Source organism: Propithecus coquereli, unplaced genomic scaffold, assembly GCF_000956105.1.
Source record: "Propithecus coquereli isolate 6110/MARCELLA unplaced genomic scaffold, Pcoq_1.0 Scaffold95, whole genome shotgun sequence".
In the NCBI taxonomy this organism is placed as follows: domain Eukaryota; kingdom Metazoa; phylum Chordata; class Mammalia; order Primates; family Indriidae; genus Propithecus; species Propithecus coquereli.
The window spans coordinates 5019595-5034983 of NW_012155840.1; the positions used below are offsets into that span (position 1 = coordinate 5019595).

A 15389-nucleotide genomic window follows, 5' to 3' on the forward strand; every position below is an offset into this window, starting at 1 on the left:
AAAACAGTGGGAACCCTTTTGGGGAATAGATCAGCCTTTTATGGTCATCCTAGTTTCACTTCCTGCTGTTTCCATTCACCTAATAAATTTCCTTCCAGAAATCACCTAGATGTAGATTCATCAAACCCTTTTCTTTAATGGCGTTTTCTGATAGCATTTCACCTGTTAATCATTATTAACTTTTCCTGGCCAGTTCTCTTTATACCAGTCAACAAATTTCTTGTAAACCTTTTAGGTTGAAAGACCCTAAAGGTTAGGACAGTGGCCAGATTATCAAGACATTACAGGTATTTTTTATCGCATCAGCCATAGGTTGGTCTTATTTTAAACATCTTTTCTCCTGAGGCAAGAAAAAGTGGGAAATATTTTAAAATTAGTTTTTTACAACAGATATAACACATGAACACATTATAAAAAACCAAATAGTTTTGTAAAGCGTTTTACAGGAAATAGCAGACCCCCCTGGTTGCTTCCCCTGTATCATTTCTACTTCCAAGACCCTTTGGGCTGTTTCCTTGGTTTTTGCTTCCAGTCTTGAAACAACATGCTTTTATTGCTACTGCTTGGTTTTCCAGTTTTAGGTGTTCTCTGACCCCCAATTTGGAAGATGGGAATTGTTTGCTCTGTTCCTGTCTTCCCATTCTTCCACATACTTCCCTTCTCTCATTTTCCCAGTATGCTTATAGCATGGTTTTTGTTAAATCAGTATTTAGTATTTACATTTTATGTTCTCGTAAACTTTGTACAAAGATGACACATGTAGAATAGTGTGATTATATTTCTTTTCTTGCATAACCTTTTTGTTTTTCCTGAAGTTAATCTTTGTCTTGTTTTTTATTTTTTAAATTTTTGTGCAACTTCTTCTGATTCTTTCCCAAACCCTCTGCCACACATAAGAATTTCCTCTCAATACATTGAAACATGTCAGAGGTTCATCCTCTTTGGGACATCTGATAATGTATTCTGGATTGGTTGCTGTCTTAGTTTGGGTTCCTCTAGAAGCCAACAGCGAAGCAAGGATTTGAGTGTGAGTGATTGTTTTGAGAGGTGCCAATGAAAGATGCATTGTGTAAAGCAAGGTGCAGTGATACAGTGGTACAAGGTACGATGGTGGGCACCTGTGGCTTGATCTCTCTGGGAGAGATTGTGCTTTGAAGGCTGTATCTAAAGTAAACCAAGTGGGGACAGCTTGAACTGGAATAGCGATGGTGGGAAAGTAAAGATGGGGGCATATTCAGATGACAATTTGTAAGAAAGAGCAAAACTATGGGGAAAAAAAATTTTGAACAAGGGGATTTAGGTCTTTTTAGAAGAGAAGGAATTTAGGGTTCTAAGGTCACAGACAACTTAGCGAGGCAATCCAGGCTGAGACCCTGTATTATTACAGGAATTTGAATGTCTTAAATTTGTATTTTCCAGGCTCACCCTCAGTTTCTTAAAGTACTGCTTTAAACAATCATTTTAAAAGAATTGTATTAACATTTAAAGATGGTTAATTCAGAGATCCGATGATATTTTTCAAGAATACGGAAGTTTTATTAACCGAGATTCTTAATAAAAACTTAATGAGTTTGGGAATGAGTTTAAAAACCAGTCTCTTCAAATATGAGGATTAATAGGTTTTTCTGAATCATTTGAAGAAATAGATAAGCTAATATAATATGGCTTTCTTCCTCCATCTCATGAAAAGATGTTCTTCAGTAATGAACAACATTCAAAATGATGAATTTGAAAATCAGCCAGAATAGATTAGACTGTTTAAAATTACACAGAAGACAACTCTTAACAGAGATACAAGCACATGCCAATACCAGCTTTTATAAAAGGAATATATCTTTAAAAGTAAAATAGTCAAAATAAGATTTGAAGGGATTACAATCTACCATGTATGGTTTCATTATTTCTTTGGTCTCCATTTATCTCCTTTCCTTATATTTATTCTGTACTTTTTATTGTCTGGTGTTTGCTCGTTTGATTTATGCTGTTATTACTTCTCTGTGTTGCCCTGGTACTCTGTGCATAGTAGCCATTATAATATTTACCATATTTGTGGCTGTTATCTGTTTATCTGACTCCTCACTGTACTGTGAGCACCTGGAAAGCAGGGATTGTGCCTTTCCTGGAGCTCAGATATGACTTACTGCAGAAAATAATGATTTTGCCCCTCAGAAATGATTATGTAGCATTTTCAATTTTTGAAATTTAACATATACACTTTTCTGTGAAAATAAATTAATTACAGCTGTTATGTATCCATAATAATTAAAAATTAAAACAAAAACAGACATTTGCTCCAATCACCACCAGCTTTTGCATCTGCTGTTAGCCTAAGTTCTACGTATTATATGGTTTTAAGCGTAAAGATACTTCCCTTCAGTAAGGTTTTTTTGCAATACCCTACCCTCACAGACAGGCCAGTGCCATATTTCTGTGACTCGCTGCAATCCCCATCAGGGCACTTAGTATATATGCTTTGCTCTCATTGGTTTTAAAATAGACTCTACCCTCAGTTTGTTATGAACTTTGTAAAAGTAGGGACTGTAATTGTCTTGCTCGTTATAATATCCCCAGGACAGGATTGGTGGTGATGGGGGTCCTCTCCTGATAACTCTCTTCATCTCTTAGTCTATCCCTTTGAGGCTCAAAGTTTAAATAAAAGCCAATTTGAAATAGATGTTGAGATTCAATGTCAGCCATTAAATGCTGGACATACTTTAAGCTGTGATTCTATCAGGGGTGTCCATGCAGATGGGATCTTGGGCATAGTCCCAGTTTATTGTGAAATCCCAACTCTAATTTTGAACCAGAGGAACCCAGGTATCATAGCATCCATTAACTCATAGACTTTAACAATTTGTTAATAAAGTTGTTTCTTCCACTAAAACTGGAATTCATTTCTAGGCATTTTCTTTTGTAAAAACAAAAGCAAAAAAGAAATTGAGATGCTATCTTTGAGGCACAAAACTCATTTTCAGGTGCAGTTATGTGCTAGAGAAGTGATTAAGTCTTTTTAATGAACACACTATTTTTGTTCTTCATGGGTCTTTATCATCAGAATCTCAGTTGAGAAATGATTTTGAAAATAGTTCAGTTTCATACATAGCATAAGTGAAAGATGGCATAAGGCCCACACTGTAAGAGTTTATCATTGATTCCTTACCTTAATCCACAGACTCCTAGAATTGAAATAGACAGCTAGAATAAAACTTAGAGATCACCATGGAATCCAGAAGTTTCCAAACTGCTCTCTGTGGAACCACCCAGCTCCACAGAGAGACTGCCAGAGCCACCAAAATGAAGGGGGACGCAGAAGAGCACAGAGGGATGGGCTCTGAGCCTCTAAACGTGCTTCCCCCAGGACAGCTGTGCCTTTTCTATGTAATTCCTCATAAGAGTTGGAGGGACAGGGAGAGTTTATATACGTATTTAAGGTGAGGACACTGAAGCCTGGAAATTGAAAGTCCGGTTTCCAGCGGCGGAGCTGGTTTACAGGGTGGTTTGAGGCTGGGTCTTGCATCCAGTCCTGTCTCCACTGTGTCACATTGCCTGCTCTGAAAGCCTCTTCTCTCTTTGCCTTCAGCTTCCAGAGCTAAGCTCAGCATGATCAACACCATGTCAAAAATCCGTGGCCAGGAGAAGGGGCCAGGCTACCCGCAGGCGGAGGCGCTGCTGGCAGAGGCCATGCTCAAGTTTGGAAGAGAGCTGGGAGACGACTGCAACTTTGGTAACGAGATCTTTCTCACCCCGTAATTCTTCATCTGTCCGGGGGGATTTCAGTGCCAGTAAGAAACTCTGTAGGAAGTCAGTCAAACCATTTTATATTTTGAGTCTCAGTTTTAGATCTTGTCTGTACTGGCCAAAAATTCATTTTTAGAATTGTTTCATCATTTTTAAGGTGGTTTGTCTTAGGAATTTTCTTTCTTTTTTTTTTTCCCCCCCTGGTGAGACCCCAATCTTTACAACAGTTTTGGTTGACCTATCCAGATACCTCTGTACTTTCTACCTGGTGTGTCTGGCTGTAGCTGAGCATTGAGACAGAGTGAACAGTCACAATGGCCATGTTTCAACTTCCTGCCACATGGGCTTTCTCTTAGATCTTTGCTCATTTTTGTATGTGGTACCGAAGTCTCCTGTTCCAGGTGAGACATGGTATATTCCTTCATCCCCTCTCCTGCGACACTCACATACTATACTAAACACCTTCTGTTTTCACCCCTTTGTGATGTGAGGTCTCAGCAAATGACTGTCCTTCCTCGTTGAACCATGTTCTCCATTCCTGGTATTTGCTTCTGCTAAATGCAGTGGCCTCAAGCTGGTGCCGTACTAGGGAATGATAATACTCACAAGAGAGGGCAAGGACCCTTCCAAACGGCTTTTTAAAGGGAAAGCACAATCTCAGATTCTTGATAAAAGTTATATACCCCCTTAGGGGGCATTGAGTCAGTTGCCCAGAAATAACTGTCATTAAGTAGAAAAGTCACTGTTCTCTGGACAGCAGTGTGTATTGTCTCTCATCCGTGCTGTCTTCAGAAGACAGAGTAATCCTTGGGTTTTCATCTGTGAAGGGCCCTATTATTGCAAATGCACTTCATCTTTATTCTTCAGTATAAAAGAGCTTCGTTCTGCCCTTCCAGGCCCAGCTCTTGGTGAGGTTGGGGAGGCCATGCGGGAACTGTCGGAGGTGAAAGACTCTCTGGACATGGAAGTGAAGCAAAACTTCATTGACCCTCTTCAGAATCTTCATGACAAAGATCTCAGGGAAATTCAAGTATGTGCAACTCGTTCTCTGGAAAGTGGGCAGTTGAAATTGCACAGGTGCAGGTGCCCGTTTCCTTTAGAATCCTTTTTTAGCTTACTGTGCATGTCGGCAGTGCTGGGCACGTGACTCGCGAGACAACCCAGCAAGACAGATGGAGAGAAGCTAGAAATGTAATGCCTTTCGGCCTGCTGTTAGGACTGTGCCACTCGTGAGCATGATATTTGATTTCTCTGCATTCAATTTCCACATTGAATAGTTTTCTCAAACTTTTTTCTTCCGGAAAAAGGAGGATAATGTTCTTTTCCTGAGAATACACAATTTTATTAATTATTCTGTGGTTTGCTGGGCTGATTTCACCCTCTAAAATGCTAGTTGTGTTAGTTGTTAGCTTAAATAAATATTCTGTCACTCTGTAAACATATGTTTTTATATTTTCATAATGGCCATTAGGATTGAGGAAGAATACCCAGCTGTCCTCTTTCTAAAACATGTAGAACAGTTGAGCTATTTCTAATTTAAAAAAAAAGCTTTGTCTCTGTGTGTGTAATGTTTACTCATTCATTCATTCAGCAAATATTTGTTGAACCTGTTTGAAATTTAATTTTGTTGACTGTAAAGTGGACTGCCATAGCTTGAACTGAGGCCTCCTAGTTCTGCTCACTCTAGCTTAAATCCCCTTCAGCCTGACCACTCACTCAAGGTCACATAGGTAAGTGGCAGACTCACCTTGAATCCAAAGTGTAAGTCTGACTCCAGTGTTCTACGCTATAGCTGACTGTAAGTTCAAATATCTCAAAAGAATAATCCTTCCAAAGGAGCAAACATTTAGTTTGGATCCGGGCATGGGTTGGGGCAGAGATGCGCAGTCCTTGGTGAAGCTGTGCATGTTGGAAGATACAGGATGTTATTCTCCCTCCTTTCCTTCTCATTTCTTTGCCACTCCCAACTCCGTTTTCATCTCCATCCCTTCCCTACCTCATACACCAGGAACAAGGGAGAATTCAGCATTTTCTCCTATCCATTAGTAGTGGAAGACTCTGGCTATCAGGAAAAAAAAATACTTTTGAGCTTTGGAAAGCTACTTTCCTACCTCGTCACTGGAGGTGGCAGAGGCCAGGCAGCCACCTTCTAGGGGTGGTGCACAGAGGCACTGAAGCTCCGCATGGAACATTAGGTGAAATCTTTTCTGGGCTCGCTTCCCAGAGGGTCTCTGTGCTTGGGTTTCACCATATGTCAGGTGAGAGGCTTAACCTAAATCAGCGACTCCCCAAAAGCTGCTTCAGTCAGCCGGGATGAGTGTTAAGATATAGATTCCTAGGCCCCAGCCCTGCATATTCTGACACAGGTAATCAGGGATCCATATTTTTAATAAGCAGCTTAGGTTATTCTAACAGACTGGATGATTCAAAAGGCAAGAATGCCATTCTTTCTCACTTTACCTCAAGGAAAGTGCTTTCCATCTGCCTTCTCATGATTTCTCTTGAATATGAGGGCTGGTGGGCCCTGTGAGGGTGTCCTTTCAGCCTATGTAGGGTGTGTACGTGCCTTCCCTGCTGTCTTCATGGGATGGAAAGGCACAGTCCAGCTTGGCGTTGCCCTGGCAAGGCCAGAAAATAAAGGGCACTGGTATTTCCCACAGTTTTTTTCTTTTTCGTAATTATTTTTGAAGATATTTCCCCACAGTTAGCCATTAGAACTGCTTGCCCCACTTATGCGTGTTTCTTGTATCTCTGGTGACATATTTTAAAACTTAGCTTATCTCGAAGGATGGACATATTTGAAACACGGACTTGGGGAGGGAACCAAGGGCAACACACGTAACCTAAACATCTGTACCCCCATAATATGCTGAAATTAAAAAAAACCAAAAAAACAAAAAACTTAGCTTATCTCTATTTTGGAAGCCAATAGATGTGATAGAGATGTAAGCTCAAAGAGGCCTTTTCCATAAGTCCTTTGAAAGCATATTCCTGCCCTTGACTTTTTCAGCATCATCTAAAGAAGTTGGAAGGTCGACGCCTGGATTTTGATTATAAGAAGAAACGACAAGGCAAGATTCCAGATGAAGAGCTTCGTCAAGCTCTGGAGAAATTCGATGAATCTAAAGAAATTGCTGAGTCAAGCATGTTCAATCTCTTAGAGATGGATGTAAGTGATTCTCCTGTGCTTTTTAATTTAATTTTATCGTTGAGGCACAAAATTAATGTGTTAAAGGGTATGTCATTAAAAGCATTAATATCTGATTAAATTGTGTGGTAAGAACTTCAGTAGATGTTTCTTTTAAGTAATTTTAAGTGATAATGTAAGTTGAGAAATGGTAACTTTTTTTCTGTATTCCCATAGTTTGATTTAACCAGGTATTTGTCTATTAATGAATCTTAAAATATACATGCTTCTTGACTGACGATGGGGTGGGTTATGGCCTGATAAATCCATTGTAAGTTCAAAATATTGTTAAGTCAAAAATGTATTCAATACACCTAAACTACCATACATCATGGCTTAGCCTTGCCTACCTTAAACATGCTCAGAATACTTCTGTTAGCCTACAGTTGGGCAAAATCATCTAACACAAAGCAGATTTTATAATAAAGTGTTGAATATCTCATTTAATAATTCACTGAAAGTAAAAAGCAGAATAGTTATATGGGTACTCAAAGTATAGTTCCTACTGAATGCATATCAGTTTTACGCCATTGTAAAGTTGAAAAATCCTGAATTGAACCATCTTAAGTTGGGGACAGTCTGTCTTACCAATAGCAGCAGGATAAAGAATGTTTCCGATGATCTCTATGTAAATGCAATAGCTTTAAAAAATACTCTGTTGAAATATAGGGCAGATTGACTTCAGATTATAAATGAATATCAACTAAAATACACTCAAAATTGAGTGCCTAACATAGATTACGATGTTCTGTATTTTGAAGTCAAGTTGACATTTTCATTGAAAAAGTAATTTTTATTGAGATTGATGATTGTAACATAGGTACTACATTTTGAGTATAGATGTTAAAAGTTGCGTTCACATTTCCAGAGCACTAAATTATTATTCATGGCTTTAGAGATTACATTTTGCTGTGTCCTTTTACCTTCGAAGCCATGAGGACAGTCCCTCCTGGCCACTCGTGTAGTGAGACCTGTCAAACCATCTTTCCTGTCCTTGCGCATCTCCACCTCGCACCCCATCAGTGATCAACTTCTGCCAAGATGTTTATAGAGCTTTAATGTACTTATTGCTTGTATTAGAGTTCTCCAGAGAAAGAAGTCAGTAGGTTATAGATGTAGACATATGAGAGGCAATTTATTAGGGGGATTGGCTCATGTGATTATGGAGGATGGGAAGTCCCACAGTATGCCATCTCTGGTCTCCAAGCTGGAGAACCAGGGGAGTCAGTAGTGTGGCTGAGTCCAAGTCTGCAGGCCTGAGAACCAGGGAAGCTGCACGTGTAGTTCTCAGTCTGAGGGTGGAAGCCTGAGAACCTGGTGGGGGCAAGGGAACCACTTATGCAAGTCCTGAAGTCCAAATGCTAGAGAACCTGGAGCTCTGATGTTCATGAGCAGGAGAATATGGGTGTCCCAGCCCCAGGAGAGAGACAGAATTGGGGAGAGAGAGAGGGAATTTGCCTTTCCTCTGCCTTTTTGTTCTTTCCTGACCCTCAGCCTATTGGATAGTGTCTGCCCACACTGGGTAAGAGCATATCTGCCTTACTCAGTCCACTGATTCAAATGCCAGTCTCTTCCAGAAACACCCTCACGGACCTACCCAGAAATAATGCTTTACCAGCTGCCTGGGTATCCCTTAATCTAGTCAAGTTAACAGCTAAAATTAACCAGTACGTTGCTTAACTGCCTTACTCCTGACTGTGGCAAGGGAGGCATGTTGAACACATCTGGACTATTCCACCACCCAGAAGTAGTGTAGGTTTGTGTATGTGTAAGACACTTGTGTCCATCTAACTACTCAAGAGGAACACCATGGACATTCGGGGTGATCTGAATCACTGTGTTCCTTCCCTGCACCCAGGGCCACGTTCTAGACTCAGAGGACCATAGCCTCTGTTGACGTGGAGGCTACTACTCAGCTAGATCACAACAGAAGACACAAAATGCAGAGCAGTCAAGGATGCCTAGAATATTAGAGCTGGAATGAACTCCAGATGTCACCTGATTCAACCCCTGTGTGTTACAGAGGAGGCTCAGAGAAGACAAAAGAATTTCCATCATAGCATGCTGCCTGTCCCGGTGCCTTATGTGAGAAATCAATATTGACATTTTTATTAACTTAGCGTGGAAAGTAAAAGGAACAATGAGTCTTTTGGTCAATGCACCTTTTTTTCTATAGGAAATCAATAAAAGAAGCCAAATCGTAAATACAAGTTTGTAGCTAAGTGTGAGTTGTGTAATTAGGGAGCTGTGTGATCTCCATGAGGAGCCTTACTGATGCCCCTCTCCTTATGACACTGACAGGCGTGCTTCCACACCTAAGGATGCTTTCTTATCCTTAACCCATGTGAAACCTGAAGGACTGTCTGTCTTAGCCTGCCTTATGCCACGCACAGCTTCACCAAGCCCCGGGCTGTGTGTCCAGGGCAGCTCTGTTGTATGTACAGGGCAGTGGTAGCTGCTTAAGGACAGTCACTGGGTAACTAAGACACGATTTCCCCATCGATCTGCAGATTGAACAAGTGAGCCAGCTCTCTGCGCTTGTGCAAGCCCAGCTGGAGTACCACAAGCAGGCAGTCCAGATCCTGCAGCAAGTCACTGTCAGACTGGAAGAAAGGTATTTTACAGTTCCCTGCATTTCATATGTGCATTTTCTTCCTATAAAATGATATGTAAAGAAGTGGAAATTATAAAATACATTTAGAGACAAACATCTGCCAAAACTCCTGCTTATCCTATGCAGGCACCTTGTGGATTGTTTGTTTTGATTTTAACTTGTCTTGTGCTTTGTTTTATGTCGTTCTGTTGAATCTCATCCAATGTTTATGAGAGGTTGATACTTAAGTTATATTTTGGCTGCTGCAGATGGGACACCAGGATGCTTCTGATGATAATGGATGCGATTTGCTGAGCAGATATGGTGTGTGGTTACTGAATGTATATTGTCCTCAATCTTGTAACATCCCTGTAAACCATGTATTTTTAGCCCCAGCTCACAGATGAGCAAACTGAGGCTCAGGAAGGTGAAGTAACCAGCCCAGGGTCACTCAGTGGTGTGACTGGGATTCACAACTAAGCATAACCCATTTGAAAGCCTGTTTCTTTTCATACATTGTGTTTCTCTGAATGGTGGTAAAGTCTTCCACCCAGAGAGAGAGCTGCTTTCGTGTGCCTGTTCGGCCTCCTTAGATGCACCTAGTGGGGCTGTGGGGGTTTCCTGTGTGAATGGTGCCCCTGGAGTTGTGGGGTGGCCTGCATAGCTCTCTGCGGTGGCCTTGCGTTATGATACGTGTTACTTTATTTAGCCAGATTAAGCAGGGTGATTTTGATAAACATGTATACCTCAAAGGATCCACCCACCTCAGCAGCGTTTATTCTCAGATCATGGCCAGGTTAGACGCTCACAGCTGATCAGATGACTGCATTCATAGTGCTGACTCCAATCCTATGAGGCCACACTATCGGAAATGCCACCTATTCCAGTTGTTTCCATCTGGCTGGTCTCCTCTTCTCAGTGTCGTCTTTGATTAGTGTTTTGATTGAGATCTTCCTTCAACACACCCTTGTGGAAATGTGTGTAACTGAAGCCTCCAGAAATGTTTTAAAACCATACACTTCAAAATACTCAAAAAATAGTATGTCTTTAGGCATCTGTTGAGCATAAAGGGCCCACTTTCCTTTTTTTCCTCTGAAATATGTTCAAAGTCAGTATCATAAATCAGACAATGAGGTATTTTTTGACAAGTGTGCTTTCATTTGTGTATTAGAGCCAGATATTTGACTTCATTTTACAGTTACCAGTAGGCAAAGAAACATGTTTTTGCAACAGGTGGTTCAGGTCATAAACATAAGGGTGTTTCCTTGTCAAACGTGTCAATTCACTAAAAGAAAACAGGCAATAAATTTTTTTTTAAAAGTCAGTATCATTCTACAATTGCAGTATCCTAGACCCTCCCCACTCTTGCAAATCTATTGTACATTTTGCTTATTGAATACCTGAAACTGGAACATAGTTGGGGGTATGTAGAATGCATTTATTGACCATACCTTTCCACTTTTCCTCCTGTCTTCCCTTGTTCCTTGCCCCCTGTTCCCCCATTCCAATCTCAAACTGCTCACTTTTCTCAGAGCACACGATATTTCCTCCTTCCTTCCTTCCAAACCTCACGTTCTACATGCAATTGCTTTCTTGCGCATGTACATCTGGAAACAACTCCTACATATCTTTTACCTCTTTCATTAAACCTTCCTCAGCTTCCCCAAGGAGAGGTGGACTCCTCCCCTCAGTCCCAGCCCATGTTCCAGTGGTACTTTGTAGGTTTCTCTATAAGAGCACTTCCTGGAATTTATGTTACTCTATTGTTTGTGTTCTGTCTCTCCTACAGAACATAAGTTGCTTGAGGGCAAGAACTGTGTCTTAATTCATCTCATGTTCCTGAAACCTAGCACTGTGCATATTTGCATAAAGAGCTCTGAAAAAATGAGGGAGGGAGAGAAGGGATTGAGAGAAAGAATGAAGACAGGACATGGCAGTAGAGGAACATCTCCAGCATCAGGGACATACATATATAAGAAAACTAAGGGTCCTATTCTCATTTTCCACTCTTCATCATGGTAGATTGGTGGGTGATCCAAGCATTTCCTGAATCTTACTGCTTCTCTTTTCACTTCTTGATTGGATAAATAATCTTTTTCCCCCTTTCCTTTTCAACACAGAATAAGACAAGCTTCATCTCAGCCTAGAAGGGAGTATCAGCCTAAACCACGAATGAGCCTGGAGTTCCCAACTGGAGACAGTACTCAGCCCAACGGGGGTCTCTCCCACACGGGCACTCCCAAACCTTCAGGTAAGGAGCTCAGACCTGCAGGTCCCATTACAAGGGCCTTGGACACATCTGTGGACACTTCTCCAGAAATTCTAGGAGCAATCTAGTCTGGCTGCATAGGAAACATACAGTAATACATGTCTTACTGGATAGTTTGTCAGGTTGAAACTCTGTTAAAGGAATCCTTTTTTTCTTTTCTCATCCACTTTATCTTTCCCTCCTTTTCCATAAAAATTTCTTTGTACGTCCCTTTTTCTCACGCTCAATCATCAGTGTACACTAACTTCCTAACACATTTGGTTCTGACTCTCCTTTGTGGTCGTAAATTCCCTTTTCTTGTCAGTTTGGTGCTGGAAGTAGCATCTTTTTTCCTGGCTTTTCCCTTCGGTGAACCCAGCGTGCATGAGAATGAATGCCCCTGGGTGACATGTGCCCATGCGCATTCACATACAACCCGCAGACAGCAGGTGGCTCCAGGAACATGTGGAGTTGGATTTCTTGAGTCACAGAAGTATGTGGTTGCAAAAGAATATATTTTGAATTACAACACCTGCTGGGTTTCCTTTCTCAACCACCCCCAATCCCTGACCAGTTCACTATGCTGTGGTACTGAGGTTGGTATAATAAAAGCTAAATTTTATTTTTTCTCAGGAATATTGCTGCATACCCAATCATGCATTCTTTCTGGTGTCATGATCACTCTCCAGCCCCTACATGCAGATTAGACAACAGCTTGTGCTTGAGCCATTTCCAACTTTAACATTTGTTTAGTCAAAAAAGTGGGAACTGTCTTATCCTGGATATGGATTTTAAAGATATGCAGTTTTCTTTTCTTTACCTTTTGTATTGTCAGTGCTTGATGCTCTACAGTAGAAAATTTTGTATAAGATGCTCTTAGAATAGGAAGGAAAAAAGTGAGGTCTAAGCCAGCAGGTGGAGCTCTCTGTCTTTTGTGCTCAGAGCCTCAGTGTGTGGCGTAAACAAGTGGCCCTCTGAAGTTAGCTGGCTACCAGGACTAGTCATATAAATTATGTATAACTGTGCTTCTCCCTGCCCAGAAACCAGCCATATATTTCACTTTTCACTGGGAGACTGATTAATTTGCTGCTGTCTCTAAATCAAAAAATAAATCACATTGTTTCCCCTCCAAGCCACCTAAAAATGGCATAGGAGCTGTGTACACTTCTGAGTCTATATAAATGTGTGTGCATGTTATATTAGTATATTTGGTCATTTTAAGATATGATTCCATCCTTCGTTATTTTAGTTAAGGTAGAGTACATTATTTTTTGTATGCCATAGCTCCAATGCACTACTCATATATGCAACAACTTACCAAGTATCAATTACATAATTTTTTATATAATCTCATTTAATAACCACAAAATCGGAATGCAAAGTAAGTTCTTCTGTGGTTACTTCCAATGTCAAATAATGAAACTGAAGAGTAAGTACCTTGTGCAAGGTTATATAGAGTTAAGAACTTGAACTCAGTGTTTTATAGTATTTTGTTTTCACCACCTTACAGAAGTCTTCCAGAGGCTACATTTATAGTTCTAAAGAGTGAAAACTGTGTTGCTATTCTGAGATTGCAAAGCATTGTCCATATAATTGATTGTGTTATTTCAGATGTGCAGAGATTTTAAAATGCTAACATGAAAGAACTCTGGCCATGCTGTGTTAATAACCTAAATCATTATAAACTTCTAAGTCATTGGGTCTCCCATATCTGGGCATTCTCAGGAAGGCAAACCTTAATGAACTCTGTTGCGCATATCACAAGAATAGATGTGACCATTTTTCACACTGGAAACAGAAACAGGAATATCCAACAACTTCCAAAGATCTGAGAAAGCTCCCAAAGCCTGTTATTGGGCAAGGTGCCCATGCCACGCACACTGGGGCTTCGCGGCAAGAGGAAGCTACAGCAGGAAGAGGAATGAGGGAGGAAAAGAGGGGGTGCCACAGGCAGTGATGCTGTGAGTTAAATACTCCTTGTCCTTTTGTGTCTCTCCTGCTCCTACTCCCAGGTGCCCCAATGGATCAGCCCTGCTGCCGAGCCCTGTACGACTTTGAACCTGAAAATGAAGGGGAGTTGGGTTTTAAAGAGGGTGATATCATCACACTCACTAACCAAATTGATGAGAACTGGTATGAGGGGATGCTTCGTGGCCAGTCAGGCTTCTTCCCCATCAATTATGTGGAAATTCTGGTTGCGCTGCCCCATTAGGGTGTTACGCTGGCTGGCTCATCTCCTCTTGGCCCAGATAGTTATGGTTAAACCACTGCTTTGGTAACGCTGCTTACAACACATCCCAAGTGCAGGCCGCAGTGGTCCACGTCATCAAGCCCCACCAAGTGTCTTTGGTTGACTTGTGTGTACCTACAAGGGTCATGGTGATGGATGGTATCTTCCTAGCCTGGTGGGCCTGACATATGCTTTTTAAACACGATCTGAGACCAGCCAGTAGTCCCAGAACTGCTGTTTGCACAGTTCTCAGGAGGCTGTGGCTTCTTAGAATATGACCTTGAGCCACATCACAATAAAACCATCCTACCGAAGGTAGCGTCTATCACCTAGGGGCCGTCCCAAGGTCTCCATGCAAAGAGGAGAAAGTGCTTGCTTTCCCCACTGTCCCTTCCCAAATATGTGAGTCACAGAATTGTCAAAGAAAGCCTCCCTCACCAGCAAATTGTCTTCTGGTCTGAATGAATTTGTCTCTGGATGCTATCAACAGAAAAATGCTCATTGTGGGTTGAAAGCATTCTCTGAAAACAGTCGTATTTGTTCCCCACACTCATACCTATTTCTGAGGTCCAGCCAGTTTTCTTCCCTCCTTGCTATTAAAGCCAGAGGGGCGATTCCAATTGATTTTTAAGTAAGACAGCAATCAGCATGTTGTGGGAGGGGCTGAAAAGAGGAAATCTCCATTATGTGGAATAGGGAAGAAATCTGGTGTCTAAGCTTAAATTTCTTGCTGTACAGAAACTGTGTATGTATTTAGGCCATTTCTGAAGGGTACAGGGAAAGGGAACAAATATCTTCACTTTAGTATTATTTATGAGTTACATGTTTCATGAACCCATTTGGCAGAGACACAAGGGGAAAAACACTAGTAACCATTTTCCCACTAGTTCACAGACCAAGAAACAGTAAATATCTTTTCTTTCCACTTTTACCTTGTGTTCTTTGAACATTGTTTGTGCATATTCTGCCCTCAATGAGGACCAAATAAAGATGATTTTTGTGCTTAGCGGTTTAAGGTATGTGGCTGCATATGCAAAACTCTTTCCCAATTCGGTCGTTACTTTTTCTTCCCTCCCTTCTCTTCCATCTTTATTTTGTGTGTACAGTGCCGTGTGTATACTTATCAGTGTTTTTTTTTTTGTGTGTGTGTGAGCCATGAAAGTCCTGTTAGGTATTCAGAGTTCTATTTATCTAGCTGTACAGGCTCTTTCAGAGGTGTCATGTGCTGCTTCCGATGTGCCACCTGCAGTAGTGGATCCCGTGGAGTGAAAGGCAAATCTTACTGCTTATTGTATAAACTCTTACCATGGGAAGCATCGCTGTTTCCAATAAATATTGCTAAAGACAGAACCAAAGGCTCTGCTCCTTCATTTTGTGTGAGTTCTTTGGGTCT

General features: G+C 41.1%; 1 protein-coding gene across 1 annotated transcript in view; it reads left to right on the forward strand.

Annotated features, from left to right (window-relative positions):
• SH3GL2 (SH3-domain GRB2-like 2) overlaps nucleotides 1–15346 on the forward strand; it is a 242853-nt gene extending 227507 nt beyond the window's left edge. Inside the window, exons 4-9 of the mRNA XM_012665046.1 lie at nucleotides 3581–3724; nucleotides 4635–4768; nucleotides 6749–6907; nucleotides 9436–9539; nucleotides 11639–11769; nucleotides 13779–15346. Coding sequence (XP_012520500.1) covers nucleotides 3581–3724; nucleotides 4635–4768; nucleotides 6749–6907; nucleotides 9436–9539; nucleotides 11639–11769; nucleotides 13779–13978 — 872 coding nt within the window. The 3' untranslated portion in view covers nucleotides 13979–15346. The remainder of the gene's footprint in view (nucleotides 1–3580; nucleotides 3725–4634; nucleotides 4769–6748; nucleotides 6908–9435; nucleotides 9540–11638; nucleotides 11770–13778) is intronic.
• Nucleotides 15347–15389: the final 43 nt, after the last annotated feature.